Genomic DNA, 14,045 nt, shown 5'->3' on the forward strand with positions numbered 1-14,045 from the left:
GTAGAGATTTCTCTTACCTCCATTGGTTTCCTGGTACACCACAGATTTCCCCAGCTCAGCCCCGAGACGCCTGGAAAGAAAAAAAGGACATTAGAAATGGGGGAATGCAGCAGTTTGTGCTGCAAAGCAGGGACTGGACCACATAAACACCACCAAAACACAGCTCTGCCCAAGAGGGAGCTGAGTGAGCCAGCCAGGCTCACATCATCCCCTTCTCTGGGGGTCTCCTTCCCCCCAATGGCCCTGAGAGGGCCCAGGACACACCACTCTGCAGCAGGTCACTGCTGTACCCAAAGCCTGTGTGACTGACCACAGCTGTGACCCCTGATGGCAAAGGACACCTTGCCAGCCTGTGCAATGCCCCCTTGGGCAGGTCTGACAGGCAGCTAGAGTTGAATGATTTACTCAGACTCAATTAATGGCAGCTGAGTCACTTTTTTTTTTACTCCCACCTCTTTTCCTTTCTTTCTCCTTGAACCTTCCTTCTGAAATAACTCAAATGATTCATGAGATTTTAACTTCTTTTTTAATTTTTTTTTCAAATTACTCCTTCCTTTTCTCAAATATCAAATCCACAACACTCATCACAACAAAGATTAGTCACTCTCCTTCTCTTTTTAATTTCCTCCTTACAAAACAAAGACTCGCTTTGAAGAGCATTTTAAAAGGCTCCAAAATGCAGAGTTTTCCCTCAGGTGACACTTCAGTATTTAACTGTATTGACAAGTAATCCATTACTAAGTACTTAAAGGCATTTGTGCTTCAACCCAGAGCCTCAGACGTGAGACCCTGCAGCAGTGAGATGCTTGGGCCAAGTGAGATGGAGCCAGAATAATTCCCTCCTCTCCCAGGATCTGCTCTGTGGCCATGGCCACACAATGCATTAGGAAAGTTTATGCCTGAAAAATACCTTTGTTCACCACGCTGATTCTGGCAGCAGTTTCCCATCTGCACTTGTACTATATATACCTGGGTATGTGCCAAAATTCTGCAGATCAAGACTAATCCTAAATAGAAGAGTCCATATCTTCTGCTGGGTTTTTTTTTTTTTTTTTTGGTCTACAGGCTCCAGCAGTCAGTCTCACTCCACTTACCTTACCCTTACCTTATCCTTACACTTACTCCTTACACCCTAACTCGGCCTTGCACTTCAATTGTCACAAATATCTTTGCTTTCAGAAATGAAAGAGCAACACAGCCTGGCCCTGGCACACTTCTGTCCCATCAGCAACTGCTGGGCTCAGCTGTGAGCCAAAGCTGGAGGTCCCAGCTAGAAGCTGGCCTGGAGAGAGAGTGCCTGGGACAGCTGAGATAACAGACACTTGGATGCCATGGGATATGTTTGCTTAGCTGGCTCCTGAGCACGTCTCTGGCACAAACACCCTCCCCACAGAGTGTCTGGCAGCACGTTTTGCAATGGCTGGGCTGGTGACTAAACTGTCACCTCGAGAGCTGGACGTGCCAGGCTGTCACCAGCCCTGCTCGGGTACCAACTGCAGCATCACCCTGCAGCCCAGGCCAGACAAGTCTCACCAATCTCTAACTGGGCTCCTCTCAGCCCAGCTCAGTTAAAACTTGCAGCTGCAATGCAAAGGCATCCTCAGAACCTTCAGTATCTTCAAAAAAGAGTTGGCAGCTGGTCAAGTAAAAGCAATCCTGAGCACCTCAGGATTGACACCAGAGGTGAGTTCTGCAGGTGGGATCTTGCTGTCCTGATGAGAATAGTCTGGAATTCCCAACCACCAAGCTTAGCCCTAATCACTGCTAAGGCATCCAAGTCCAAACAAGCTCAGAAACATACACACACATCCACCCACCCCAGGCGCAGTGTGTGGTGGGAAATGTTTAATGACTCACACTTGTTCCTCCAAAACTGCATAGCAAGTCTTGCAAGTTCCCCTTGGAGGCATGTGTGCCCTGACTTCACTGCAGACAGCACAATCTTACCTCACTCAGTACTGAGGAAAAAAAAAAAAAAAAAAAAAAAAAAAAAAAAAAAATAAAAATTGAAGAGACTGTACAGGTGCTCTAAGTCAGCCCTGAATCTCATGGCAGGAAGGAAAGCTTCAAAACCAGTCCAGTCAGACTCATCTCAGCAAAACACCCCTTGGAAGGTGGCACTTTCAGTGCTAAGTGGTGGCAAACAAACCCATATTTGTGGTGCTCAAGGGGAAATGTTCTCACTACAGGAGGTTGTACAAATGTTGTACTGGGGGACGTTTAGATTGGATGTTAGGAAACATTTCTTCCCTGAAAGGTTTGTCAAGCCTTAGAACACACTGCCCATGGAAGTGCTGGAGTCACCATCCTTGGAGGGATTTAAAAGACATGGAGATGTGGCACTTGGGGATGTGGTTTACTGGTGGCTTTGGCAGAGCTGGGTTAACAGCAGTGCTCAGTCTTCGAGGTCTTTTCCAACTTTATGATTCCATGATGTAGCCAGCAGAAACCAGAGCCCAATGCTTTCCTATTCACCATAAAACAGCAATGCAGTTTGTGTGCTGCTGAAACAAGAAATCTGAAGTGCAAGTTTGTTCCCTCAAGGCAAGAGGGACACTAAACCAGCTTAGCTTGGGGCACTAGAACAGCTCAGTTGTCTAACCTGGGTGCAGGGAGCAGCAGAAGAGAGAGGACACAGCTGCCAGCTTAGAGGAATGAGCGGCTTTGGTCAGACAATAAATCCCAGCTCTGTTCCAACAATTGACTGCAAGTAAACAAGAGCAGTGGATACAAGATAAAACTGCCCATGGCAGTCCCAGATCAGCCCTGCCTGCAGCGCTCCAGAGTCCCAGGAGCCACAGGCAGCTCCCCCACAGCAGCTGAGGAATGTGCACCCCAGGGGAACACCTGGCACCACATCCCTTCCTGGAGGCTTCGGTTAGACAAGGTATCAGCCAGGGACAGAGTCTGATAAACCTTGGCTGATTCAAGGACAATAAAGAGGGGACTGTTGGTGCAACTCCTGCTGTAAAGCACCAAATTCCAGAGGACTTTTATCAAAAGGGATATTTACATGGAAGTCAAGGGCAGGGCACAGCCTTATTGACCACACAGCCTGGCAGCAGCCAGAGTTCAAAGATAAATTTCCCCTTCCTATTACCTCTTCCTTGCTTTCTTTTCCATCCCAACTCTTTTCTCTCAAAAGCCTCTCCATCCCAAAGCTCCCAATTTGGTTGTAGCTTTAGGGGATAGAGGAATTGAACTGACAGCAAGAACTGTTTTCATCCAGCTCCAGGACTAACAGCATAATGACATGAACCTGGGCTACCACAGTTACTGATCACTGGTCTGCAGACACAGGCAGACCTGCCCTAGGACAGAGATGGTGCCACAGCAGGTAACTCAGACCACACACCCTGCAGAGATAAAGCTGCTTCTGGGAAAAATAACACTTTAGGTCCTGCAGATAAATCACATCTCCAAGCAAAATGAGCTGCTAGCCTCACACCAGCTCCATCACTAAGCCAATTCCTCTGGGGCATGACAGCATCTAAGAGAAAAAAAAAAAAAACAACAACCCTCTTTATGGCTTTAAAAACCCTACTCAGAGCAATTGGCCAGTAAAAATTCCTATTGATCTGAAATCTCTGTAAACACTGCCCAGGAAGGATGATCTAACTTTCCGCAGTCTCAAAACATGCCAAGGGGATATTAAGCTCTGAATACAAAAGTGTTTATAAAACCTGTTTCAAATTCACATCTAAATGCAAACAGCTCAGGAGTCACCTATAGTTTAATGAGAAGTGACACACTGCAGTATTTCAGGAAACACTGTGAGGTTGTATCAGACTGTACTTTAAAATGCTCCACAGAAGACTGTCAAAAACCACTGTACCGGGCTCTCAAGACAAAGGGCAGCCAAAGAGACTCCACATTCAGCTGAATCAAATTTCAAGGGGCAAAGGTACTCACAGTATTTTGTGCCATCAGAGCCTGTTTCAGTGCCCTCAGCCCAGGCTGTGTTTCCTTCTCCCCTTCTGTGACCAGAATCCAAGACATTTGTCAGGTTACATCCACAGGGAGCTTCCGGCCAGCTCACAGCACAAACATTCAATTTGAAGGGAAATCTGCACACAAAGCTCTTAATTACAATATTTTATTTTGGCAATATCCTCTTCATTATAAACACTTTCCCTGGTGTCAGCTCTGCAAACTCCCAACTCTCCCCACATCTACAGACTCCAGGAACTGGTGCAGACTCAGAAGGAGCTGGAGCAGAGGACAGAGGGTCTGTGCTGTGCCTGACTGTGGCCAAATCAAGCTACAGCCTGACTCTGAATTGCTTTTCAAACTTTAGCAAATCTTTAAATAAAGATCAGTCATGCTCCAGCCAGCACAATGGCAGCTCTGCAGTGCACTTCCTAATCCCCCAGTACAAGAACAGCCAGGAAAGGGAAAGGGAATGGCAGCTTCCTGGATACAATCTGTTTAGATATCCTTGAAACTATCTGAACTCTCCTTTGCCTCTCTCCATCCACTCAGCACGACTGGATATTTGAAGAAAAGCCCCTACTGCTCATCTGCCACTAGAATCACTTGTTCCAGCCACACCAAAGCCATACTAGCAATTACCAGGCAGATCTTCCTCTATTCCTACCAGCCCACTCCTGGTGAAGGAACTTCCCCCAAAGCTGTGCTGGCCAGCACAGAAAGTTCCACATGAGCCCAGCCTGCTCAGCCACATTCTGTGCTCTACCTAAACTGCCCAGAGATGCTCTGACTCCCCTCTGCCACCCTCTCACATACTGGAAAAATGACCTAAAGAATACATTTCCTGCCAAAAATCCTCCTTCAGATGAGGGAGGCTGCTGGAAGTCCTCTGAATGCACTGTCTCCTCCCAAAGCAGGGCTCAACCCACACCCAGTCACAGAAACCACCACCCTGGGTTTGGCCATTGTGACCCAGCTCTCTGCAGCCAGAGGTCAGAACACAAATCCCCAAGCTTTCCTAATTCCATGTTGTTTAGGCTCATGACAATCAATGCTTTAATCTTCAGATCACCAGCATTTTCCAGGCTGCAGACTGAGTGCATCTCTGGAATACTCACATCCACAGTTGGCAGTGAGGCAGTATCACATCCCACACCCCGGAGCTGCAGGAGCACTGGGGAGGCATTAGCAAGATTCAATCACCAGCCCCCTCCAAGCCAAACACATAAGCAGTGAGTAGAATGTAATATTTGTACCTGCTGAGCCAAGCACTGCAGGCAGAGCGAGATCTAAATGCAACTGGTGGATTAAAGATCAAAAAGACTCCCCAGATCTCCCTCCCCCCAGCAGCACACAGGCCTATTAGGGACCAGCATTGGTCACAGAAATTATCTTTCTCCCCTGAAAATGCAGCTGGTAATCAGGTGCCAAGTGTCCTAATTACAGCAGGAGTTTTCTTTCCATCATGGAAAGAATTTAAAATAATATAATCATCCCTCTCAATTTATAAGAGAAAAGTAAACACATGGGTTTATTTATGTTTCAGTGGTGCTGAATCTAAGAATATCTTCGTTATTTCAAGTTTCACAAAGTCCTCATAATCCAGCACCATCTCCTTTCCCTGGCACTCACTACTATCAACTAAAGCTCTGAAAACCTAAAGTGAAAGTCAGACTGACCATTAGTCACTGTCCCATAACCAGAACGCTCAAGGGGAATCATGAAGATCAGAACTGTGCCAGAACATGACGCTCAGAGCCTGAAATGAAAGTAGCTCTGGAAGTTCTGCAGTTAAAAAAGCAAGGAGATAAATCAGGTGTCTAAAAGCTGCTCAGTGTCACACTTCTCCTCTCCAGGCTTGAGATTTTAAAAAGGGTAAGTCAGAACTACTCAAGTAGAGATCTTAAGCTCATACCTACAGCTAAAGAACAGAGCCCAGATGGACAGGTGTCTCAAGAGGCCCTCCTAATATTGAGTGTTGTTTTAAAGTTCTTTTACTACTTTTACTCAAGGTCATAAAAAAACTTTAAAAAGAACGCACAATATTAGAGGACAGACTCACCCTTGTAAGATTGCTCCAACTCTATTTAAAGGTGCAACTGACCTCCCCAGCAAAGAACAGGCTGGGATGTGAGACGGGGGAAAGGCAGCAGCCACGCATCTTTTGCAATCTGAAAGAACAAGGGATGTGTTACAGATCAGGTGAAACAGCCCTCGAGCTCCTAAGGGAAGGCAGTGCAAAGCCAGTGCACTAGATGCTAAAAATACCTTTAATTTTTTTACTGTGGGCAAATCTGTACTGTGAACAGTTCCAGATTTTGCACCCACAACAAAGATCAATGTCCTTAAGCCTCAGTTAAGCAGCAGCTGTGTGTCACAGGGCTCATACCACCACCAGAGCATCCAACATCCCACTGGTGGCAGAGCCAAGGGAAAAACCCCACATGGCCCCTATTAGAAATTTACTTGGTGAGAGATCAAGGAGAGAGCCAGGAGGTCATTCTGGATCTGGATCCTGCTTCTTTCCCTCCCAGAGCATCCCTGGGATAACATGAGCACATCACCCCAGCCAGCACCATGGCCTGGGGAAGACTCTCCATGTCTCTTCTCATTTCATCTTTAAAAAAAAAGGAGTTATTTTTAAGACAAAGAGCAAGGGAGAAGGATTGCCTGTTTGCTCCTCCAGCCCTGAGAACTCAGAACTCATCCCCAGGGGAATTCTGTTGTGCTGTGTTGATGCAACAGGACAAGCCCTGTAAAACTCTGTCCCATTTGCTGCAGCAAAACTTACATTAGTTCCAGAGTTCAGTGAAAGGAAAGTAAAACAGAACGGACTAAATATAGCAAGAACACATAAGAAAAAAAAAAAAAAAAGCTTACACAAAGATTTTTCTCCTAGCCTCACACTTTTAAAAGTCCATCACTATTATCCAACACACCTCCCAGCCAAAGAGCCAAGTCAGCTCTGTGGAGATAATCTGTGCTAAGGATTGAACATTGTTTATTAAGCGAGCAGGACGAACAGCAAAGTGTTCTTGCAGTTTAAGGTGGCAGCACACCTGTACTTAAGTCCTACTTCCAATTTAAGCAAACACCTGGAGATGGGAATGGGACAGCAGATGCCCAGCAAGGATACCTGGAATACTGTCAGCTGCAGCAGGCAAACAAGCACTGAGACCCTTCGATTTTGGGATCAGCTATCTATGAACTGTAGCTAAAAAAAAACAGCATAAAGAAAATCCAGATCCTGTTCTAAGATGACAGCTTGATACACAGATGCCCTTCTCAGAACAGTCCCTTCGGCTGGGACTGCCCCAATTTGAACCAAACTCATTCAACCCCAAAGTTCGAGTGCTGGGGAAGCTCAGAGCTCTGGGCACCAAGAGCCCCATTTTGGAGGCAGCTCTCACACCCTTCACTCGGCAGGACCCAGCCCATCTGTCCGGGACAAGACAAGGTCAAACTCTGCCTAAACTGATGTGCTGAAGAAAACGGGGCAGACTTTTACCCTAAACCCAAGAGCACAGGCTGCCCAGCTCTCTCAGCTCAGACTTTTACCCTAAACCAAAGAGCAGAGGCTGCCCAGCTCTCTCAGCTCCCCCAAATCCATCAGTGCAAGGTGCTGTGCCGAGGCGCTCACGGACACTCCCCTTGCCCCAGGCACCGAAGCTTTGGGGAAAACAAGGTCAGGAGCCAGAGAAAGTTTTCAGCATCTCCCAAACCTGCTAAAACCGCTTTTCTGAGGTTTGTCCGGGCAAGTTTCACCTCCTTCCTCCCCAGAAGTAACAGCTTTTGCTGCAGCCCAGCCTTTCCAGCAGTGCAATGGACGTCAAAGGGAGCAAGCGGCGGGTCCATCCCCATCGCTGGGTCAGGCAGAGCTGGTGAAGATTCCAGCGCAAAATCTCCACAAAGGTGTTGGCAGGAGGCGCCTTGGGAAGGTGGGGGATGCCAGAAGCTTCTCCAGCCGCTCGGGAGAGCTCATGCCTGCGCCGGGGAGCGATGGGGGAGAAAGAAACTTGAAAGAGAAGGCAACTTACTCCGTGATCTTCTTCGCCAGCTCGGTGGAGGCCGCGGTGGAGTTGGCCGAGAAGACCCGGTAGCCACTTCTGGCCGCGTTCATCGCCAGAGAGTCATGCAAGCCCCGCGGAGCTCGAAAGTGAGAAAAAACAGATTTATAAGGCAACAACAGCTTCCGTGGCATCCTTTTCTTTCCTCTCCGCCGCGATCACCGCCCCTAGGGGGTGGGGAGGAGGAGGGGAAGAGGAGGGTGGGGACCCTTCCGCTACCTATGGACTGGCTGGTCCATGCCCCACGGCAAAGTAGGAAAGGGAGGGTGGAAATTATGGTTATTAAAATAAAGTCGAGCAGCAGCTGCCTTGGGGAGTAGAGGGGTAGACAGGCAACGGGGAACCCCACGCCCACTCAGTGGCCCCTCATGGAACAGGGGACAGATAATCCCAAATGAGGGGCGGTTGCAAAGCGGAGAGCGGCTCCCTGGGCTGGAGAAGGTGCGGGTGAGCTGAGGGAGAAGGCTGGGGGGGTTCTTTAAGATACAGCAGGGCTGAACCGAGGTCTCCGTGCCGGGACAGGGGGCCCCTGTGAAGGGGGAGGTGGTTGGGGCGGACGGTCCCATCCCGCTCCCCTCACCCAGCCGAGCGAGTTCTGCCTCCCGGCCAGAGCGCCGCTCCCCCCGCCGCCATCTTCTCGGCGAGCAACGCCCGCCCCCGCCGCCATCTTAGGTGAGGGCACCGCAGCCGCGCTCCCCGTCACGGCGTCCCCTCACCGCCTGCCCGAACCGCGCCGGTACCTCCGGAGGACGGCGGCAGAAAACGTCCCTCCTCGGAGGATAAGTACACTTCCCCCCGCCCGAGAGCGGCTCGCAGCGCGGCCGCCCCCGCTCCCGCCCGGCGGTGAGAGGCACGGGGCGTACCGGTGGCGGCGGTGCCCGTGCCAAAGATGGCGGCGGGGGAAACGGAAGCGCGGCGGCGGCGCTCGGGCCCCGCTCTGTGGCGGAGGCGGCGGGAAGACCCGCCCGGCCCGCGGCCCCGGTACCGCTTTCCTCAGGGAACGCTCCCCGCCCGGCGCTCCGCTGTCCGCGCTGCGATCCTCACGGGTACAGGCATTCGATACCTTAGCTAAACAGGAAAGGTCAGCTCCAGCCCACCTGGCACAGTGCTGGGCTGGCCTTTCCATGCACTAAGAGTGTGCTTATATATAACATCTATAACACCTATAAATTAAATTTATTAACGTATATATTATTATATAAACAATATACACTTTTATAGATAAAATACAGTGTATATAAAACATTACATATATAACATAATATGTAGTGTACATATCACATAAAATCTACATATTATAAAAATATGTATAGTAATTATATATAAATTATATTATGTGCTATATATGTTATATGCATAGAATATATATATCGGTATATATAAGGAGGAGGTGAAACTTGGCTGAACAAATATATTTATTTATATTTTGGTTTAATTTTTTTTTTTTTTTGTATATGTACAATATACATCTGAGCCTTGGCAGCTGGGAAAATGATGAGAGGTGACAACAGTGTCCTGATCCCTGTGATCAGGATGGATCAGAGCACCCCACAGTGCAGCAGAAATGAGGGCACATGACAGAAATTACGTATCACAGGGAAGGCAAACTGCATTAATTTAATCAGCAGCATCACCCCACATCATCCCCTGGAGGGAGAGGCTTTTCCTGGCAGTTCTCTAAGTTGCTGTGCAATACCATCATCCCTTGGCCTTTGTCCTCCTCGCTGGGAGTGAGCGGGGAGGAGGAGGAGGCCAGCTGGGCTTTGTTCAGGACATGGACGAGGTGCCCCTCCATGACCCAGTGGTTTTCCAGCTGCTCCAGCCCGTGGTGCCCTCAGCAGTGACTCCTGTCACAGGCTCAACTGGAGCTGCAGCTCTGCCATCAGCCCCTTGCACTGACACCTCATTAAAGGTTGTCTCTCTCAAGCGTCCTCAATGCAAATGAGACAGAATTGTCCATGTCCCCTCTGTGTGCCAGCACTGCCCGAGGACCAGGATGGAGAGTTTTGTCTCCCTCACCACACATGGTGATACCTTACCTGTCCCTTGCAGTTCCAGACCCACATCTCCCTCCTGCAGGTCCTAAATTGGTGCCTTGTCAGAGCAGGGCTATTCCAGCTCAGCTGTAGAGGCTATTCCAGCTCAACTCCCACATCCCAGCTCATTTCCCCGAGGTGAGGTGGGAGCTGACAGCATCAGCTGCCCGAGTTCACTCTGAGGAGGCAGCACGGCCAGGTGTGGGATTCTGATCAGGCCTCCTGGCCAGCATCATCCTGGGATGAATCCACAACCTCTGTCAGCTAGAGAGCCCAAACACCTCCTGGGCACCCCGAGCCCAGGCTGAGAGCAGTCACAGCACCCACGGTACAGGCACTCACTCCTCACAAGTTGCTGCCTCTGTCCTTCAAAAAATTTGGTGGGAGCCAGACGTTTTGTGATGTAGGAAGCTGGGTGCTTCCCTCCTGTACCCACCAGAGAAATGGCAGTTCCCAGGGGAGCCAGGGACATCCTGCTGCAGGGACACCCAAGCAGGGGGGGCATGCCCAAAGGGTGGGGAGGGAATCCTGCCACTGCAGGAGCCGTGGCACATCCATCCCTCTGCAGAGCACTCAGCCTTCCACCAACTCTCTCCCGGAGACCTGCTCTTGCCCTTCTCTATAAAGACCTTCCCTGCCTGGAATCAGGCATGTGGAGAAGGAAGGGCTGTTTGTCCCCTTCCCAGCTGGCTCCTTGCTCAGCAGCCCAGGGTGATGCTGTGGCCTCTGCGTCCTCTCAGCCTCTGCTCTGCCCTCGGGGTCCCCCAGGACCCTCCTCCTGCCACCATTCGAGTAGCTCAGAGCCATCCCTGCCACAGGGAATGGATCTCATCGCCATTGTCACTTCCCTGCCCTTTTCCCAGCTGCTGAGGCTGAGATACAACAACTTTGTAGGTTCTGCTACTGGGCAGCCCCCGGCACAGCAGACAAGGTGTGCACAGCCTGGAGGGGCTGGGTGTCCCAAACCCCCCCGGTCTGTGCTCCTGAGATCCCCCCTCAGTGAATCACCGGCTTCATCCCTGCGGGGAGAGGCCAAAGCCTGGCGGGGGTGGCCCTGCGGGTCCCACCAGGATCGTTGTTGAGGCCGCAGGGTTGGGATCAGCCCTGGGAAGGGTGGCGGGCAGAGATCACCGTGTTATCACTGCCACAAACAGCCTTTCTCCCGCAAAGGGGAGCGACTCTGATTTCTCTGCGGGCTGAAGGTCACGCTCAGTTTTACAGCCAGGCAAAGGAGAAGAAAGGAGCAATTCTGTTTACTTAGAGAGTCATTAATATCCCAGCTCCTGGCATGTACAGAGGCAGCAGGAACCTCCCCCACAGAGCAGCAGAGAGAGAGGCTGTGCAGCCCTTTATTATTCCATTATCAGCCGAGCAGGATTAGGAGGGCGGGTCAGGGAACAGTGCCGGCTTTGAGCAGGTTTAGCTCCTTTCCAAAGGCTTATCCCGGCTCAGTCTCACTCTCTGGACTCGACTCACTTATTCTCTGTGCGGAGGGGTTTGAGTAATGCTGGGGAGAGAGTGGGCACGGGGTCATGGAGCTTTAATAGCGCAGCAGGCAAAACCTGGGAGGTTCCTTAGGAGGAACTCATTTCATATATTGAATTTCAGAGACCAGGGAGGGCAGTTTCTCGGCTCCGCCGACTCCTGCATTGCTCCCCAGGGAAAACCAAGCCTCGGCGCTGCTTTGTGGCAGTTCCATGCTCTGGACAACCCGGTGCTGGGGCGGGACAGCCATTCCAGGCGGCTTCCTGCAGAGCTGGACGGAGTTTTGCTCTTTATTCTTACCCAAGTTTCTCCCTGGAGCCCGGGTGGGGTGGCCGCAGCGTACCGATCCCAGCCCGGGACACGGAAGGAGGAGCCGTGGGAACTGAGGCAGTGAATCCTTCCTCTTCTTTCCCAGGCCAGAAATGGGGTCTGTGATGGGATGTTGTGTGCCCCGTAAGTAATTCCACTCTGGGAATGCTGCCCGCAGGCACCGAGCACCGCAGCAGGGATCACCCCTAGATCTGGGTCGAGCCTCCCAGCCCAGCCCCAGCCAGGTGGTTCTCATTGCAACCTCTGACTCACCTCCCAAAAATTCCCGTGCTCACATCATGGCAGGAAACCGCTACCGGGAAGTGGTAAAACCCCTGGACGGCCTGAAATTCGGCTTCCCCCAGCGAAGGGGGAGATCAAACGGCAGACTTTGGCCTCAGTCCCTCTGACGCCAGGGCTTGTCATCGGGGGGACGTCTCGGCCACGAGTGGTGGGCGTGTGGTTCCTCCAGACTCAGCAGCTTTTTGCCTGGCGTTTGGGAGTGTTTTCCCCGAGGAGGCCTGAGCTCAGAAATATTTTTAAGCAAATTATCAGCTGGGAGGAATGAGCTCAGCTCGTCGGCATTGTTCAGGGCCTCCCGGTGAGCCCTGCGGTCCCGGCTGTGCCGGCGGCTGCTGAGAGCTCAGTGGAGGGTCAGCGTTGGGGAGCAGCCCCCAACAAGCTGCAGAGCCTGGCTGTGATTTAGGAGCAGCCACAAAAAAACCCCTAAACTGCTTGGAGGCTGAGAATCCTCCCAGGCCCTGAGAGAAGCTGGATTTTAGGGGGAAATCTGCCACCCCTGAATCATAGAGGGAGGAGGAAGGTGCAGCCACTTTCCCGAGTTCTGCAGCAAATCTGTGGCAGGGCCCAGACCTGTGTCCTGGCTCAGGGGGAATGTGTTCCCGTCACTCTCCTCCAGGAGATATCTCTGTGTTCTCTGTCCCCCCTCAGCTCTGAGCTGCCCCCCGTGTCAGCCCAGCCTCAGGGCTGAGAGGGGCTGATCCGCAGTCCAGGGGCTGGGTGTGCGTGGAAACGGCTCCATCTCCGCACCGGCCGCTCCCGCAGGAGCTGCCTGGAAAGTTCCCACTGCTGCAGTCGGTGCCTGTCCCCCTGCCAAGCCTGCAGCCCTGCCAGCCCCGGTGCAGCGCCAGCCGCGCTATTTCTGGCTCCACCTTGAGACATGTACCTTCAGCAGTGGGAGCGATGCTAAAAGAGATGGATTCGGGAGGAGCGCATCCCCCTCCCGTCCCCGTCCCCGGGTGGATGCCGGCAGGCGCGGCAGAGCAGGCAGGGATGTGGAGGAGCTGAGTGCCTCGAAGGGAAACGCTGCAGCTCATCTTGCGACAGAGGCACGTCCTCTGCACTCCTCTGCACGCCTCCTCCGGGGCTGTGATGTGGCAGTGGGACCCTGAAATTCGGCCTGCCCTGGCACCGAGAGCCCCCGGGGGCACGAAGGGTTATGGAAGGTGTGGGAAGCCCCCAGGCTCTGTGCTTTTGTTCCCCAGGATAACTCCCAGTGCAGATCAGCTCCTCCCGCAGCTGGAGGCAGGAGCAGGAGGAGCTCTGGGCTGGAGAGAGCTGAGGGAAGTTATTGGTGTATTTAACCCTTGGCTTCTTGCACAGCTCAAGACAAACCTTGTCTGCTGTTTCTGCCTCAGTTTCCCCAATCTCAGGGCACAAATCACCTTGCCCAACGAACCCAGGGCACGGTGCTTCAAATGTACAAACCTTCTCCACCAAATGATGTCTGTGGAGTGTGGGAGACCCCAGGGCTCCTCCTGGGACAGGAGCTGGAGAGGTGTTTGCTCTTGAAGGGAGACTGGCGGTCATGGCTGGACTGGATGCTCTGCTCCATGGGCAAGTCCCCTCTGCAGTGAGGAAGGAGCTGGGGGGATTCTCCACGGGCTGTCCCCCATCACAGCAGCTCCGGGCCACATCCCCACGGCTCATCCCGGCACTGCCCTCCCACACACCCGGCCCGGGCAGCGCCGTGCGGGCGGGAATGGAGCCGATCAGGACAAACCCGACCGGCAGTCGCCCGCCTGCAGCCTGGGAGCTGCTGAGCACCCTTCGGGCTGCCCCGGGGGTCAGGGGACCTCGTTAAGGCTCTCATAATTAAGATAGCCCCAAACGACTGGTTATCATCACGGGGAAGGAAGTGATCCCGGTTCCGCGTTAGACATCACGTCTGGAGGCTGACGAGTGGTGTCCGTGTGGG

At 52.0% G+C, this 14,045-nt stretch overlaps 1 protein-coding gene across 9 annotated transcripts in view; it reads right to left on the minus strand.

Moving 5' to 3' along the window:
* Window positions 1–12,341, minus strand: part of PRPSAP1 (phosphoribosyl pyrophosphate synthetase associated protein 1) — a 29,300-nt gene extending 16,959 nt beyond the window's left edge. The window contains exons 1-4 of one of the 9 annotated variants that reach the window (XM_083874611.1): window positions 12,101–12,341; window positions 11,819–11,947; window positions 7,968–8,079; window positions 18–70 (exon numbers count right to left, since the gene is read on the minus strand). In XM_083874611.1, coding sequence (XP_083730737.1) covers window positions 18–70; window positions 7,968–8,050 — 136 coding nt within the window. In that variant the 5' untranslated portion in view covers window positions 8,051–8,079; window positions 11,819–11,947; window positions 12,101–12,341. The other 8 variants (XM_083874615.1, XM_083874612.1, XM_083874613.1 and 5 more) reach the window with 8 other exon arrangements.
* Between the last annotated feature and the right edge of the window lie 1,704 nt (window positions 12,342–14,045).

This window comes from Zosterops lateralis (assembly GCF_965231275.1).
Source record: "Zosterops lateralis genome assembly, chromosome: 18".
Classification (NCBI taxonomy): domain Eukaryota; kingdom Metazoa; phylum Chordata; class Aves; order Passeriformes; family Zosteropidae; genus Zosterops; species Zosterops lateralis.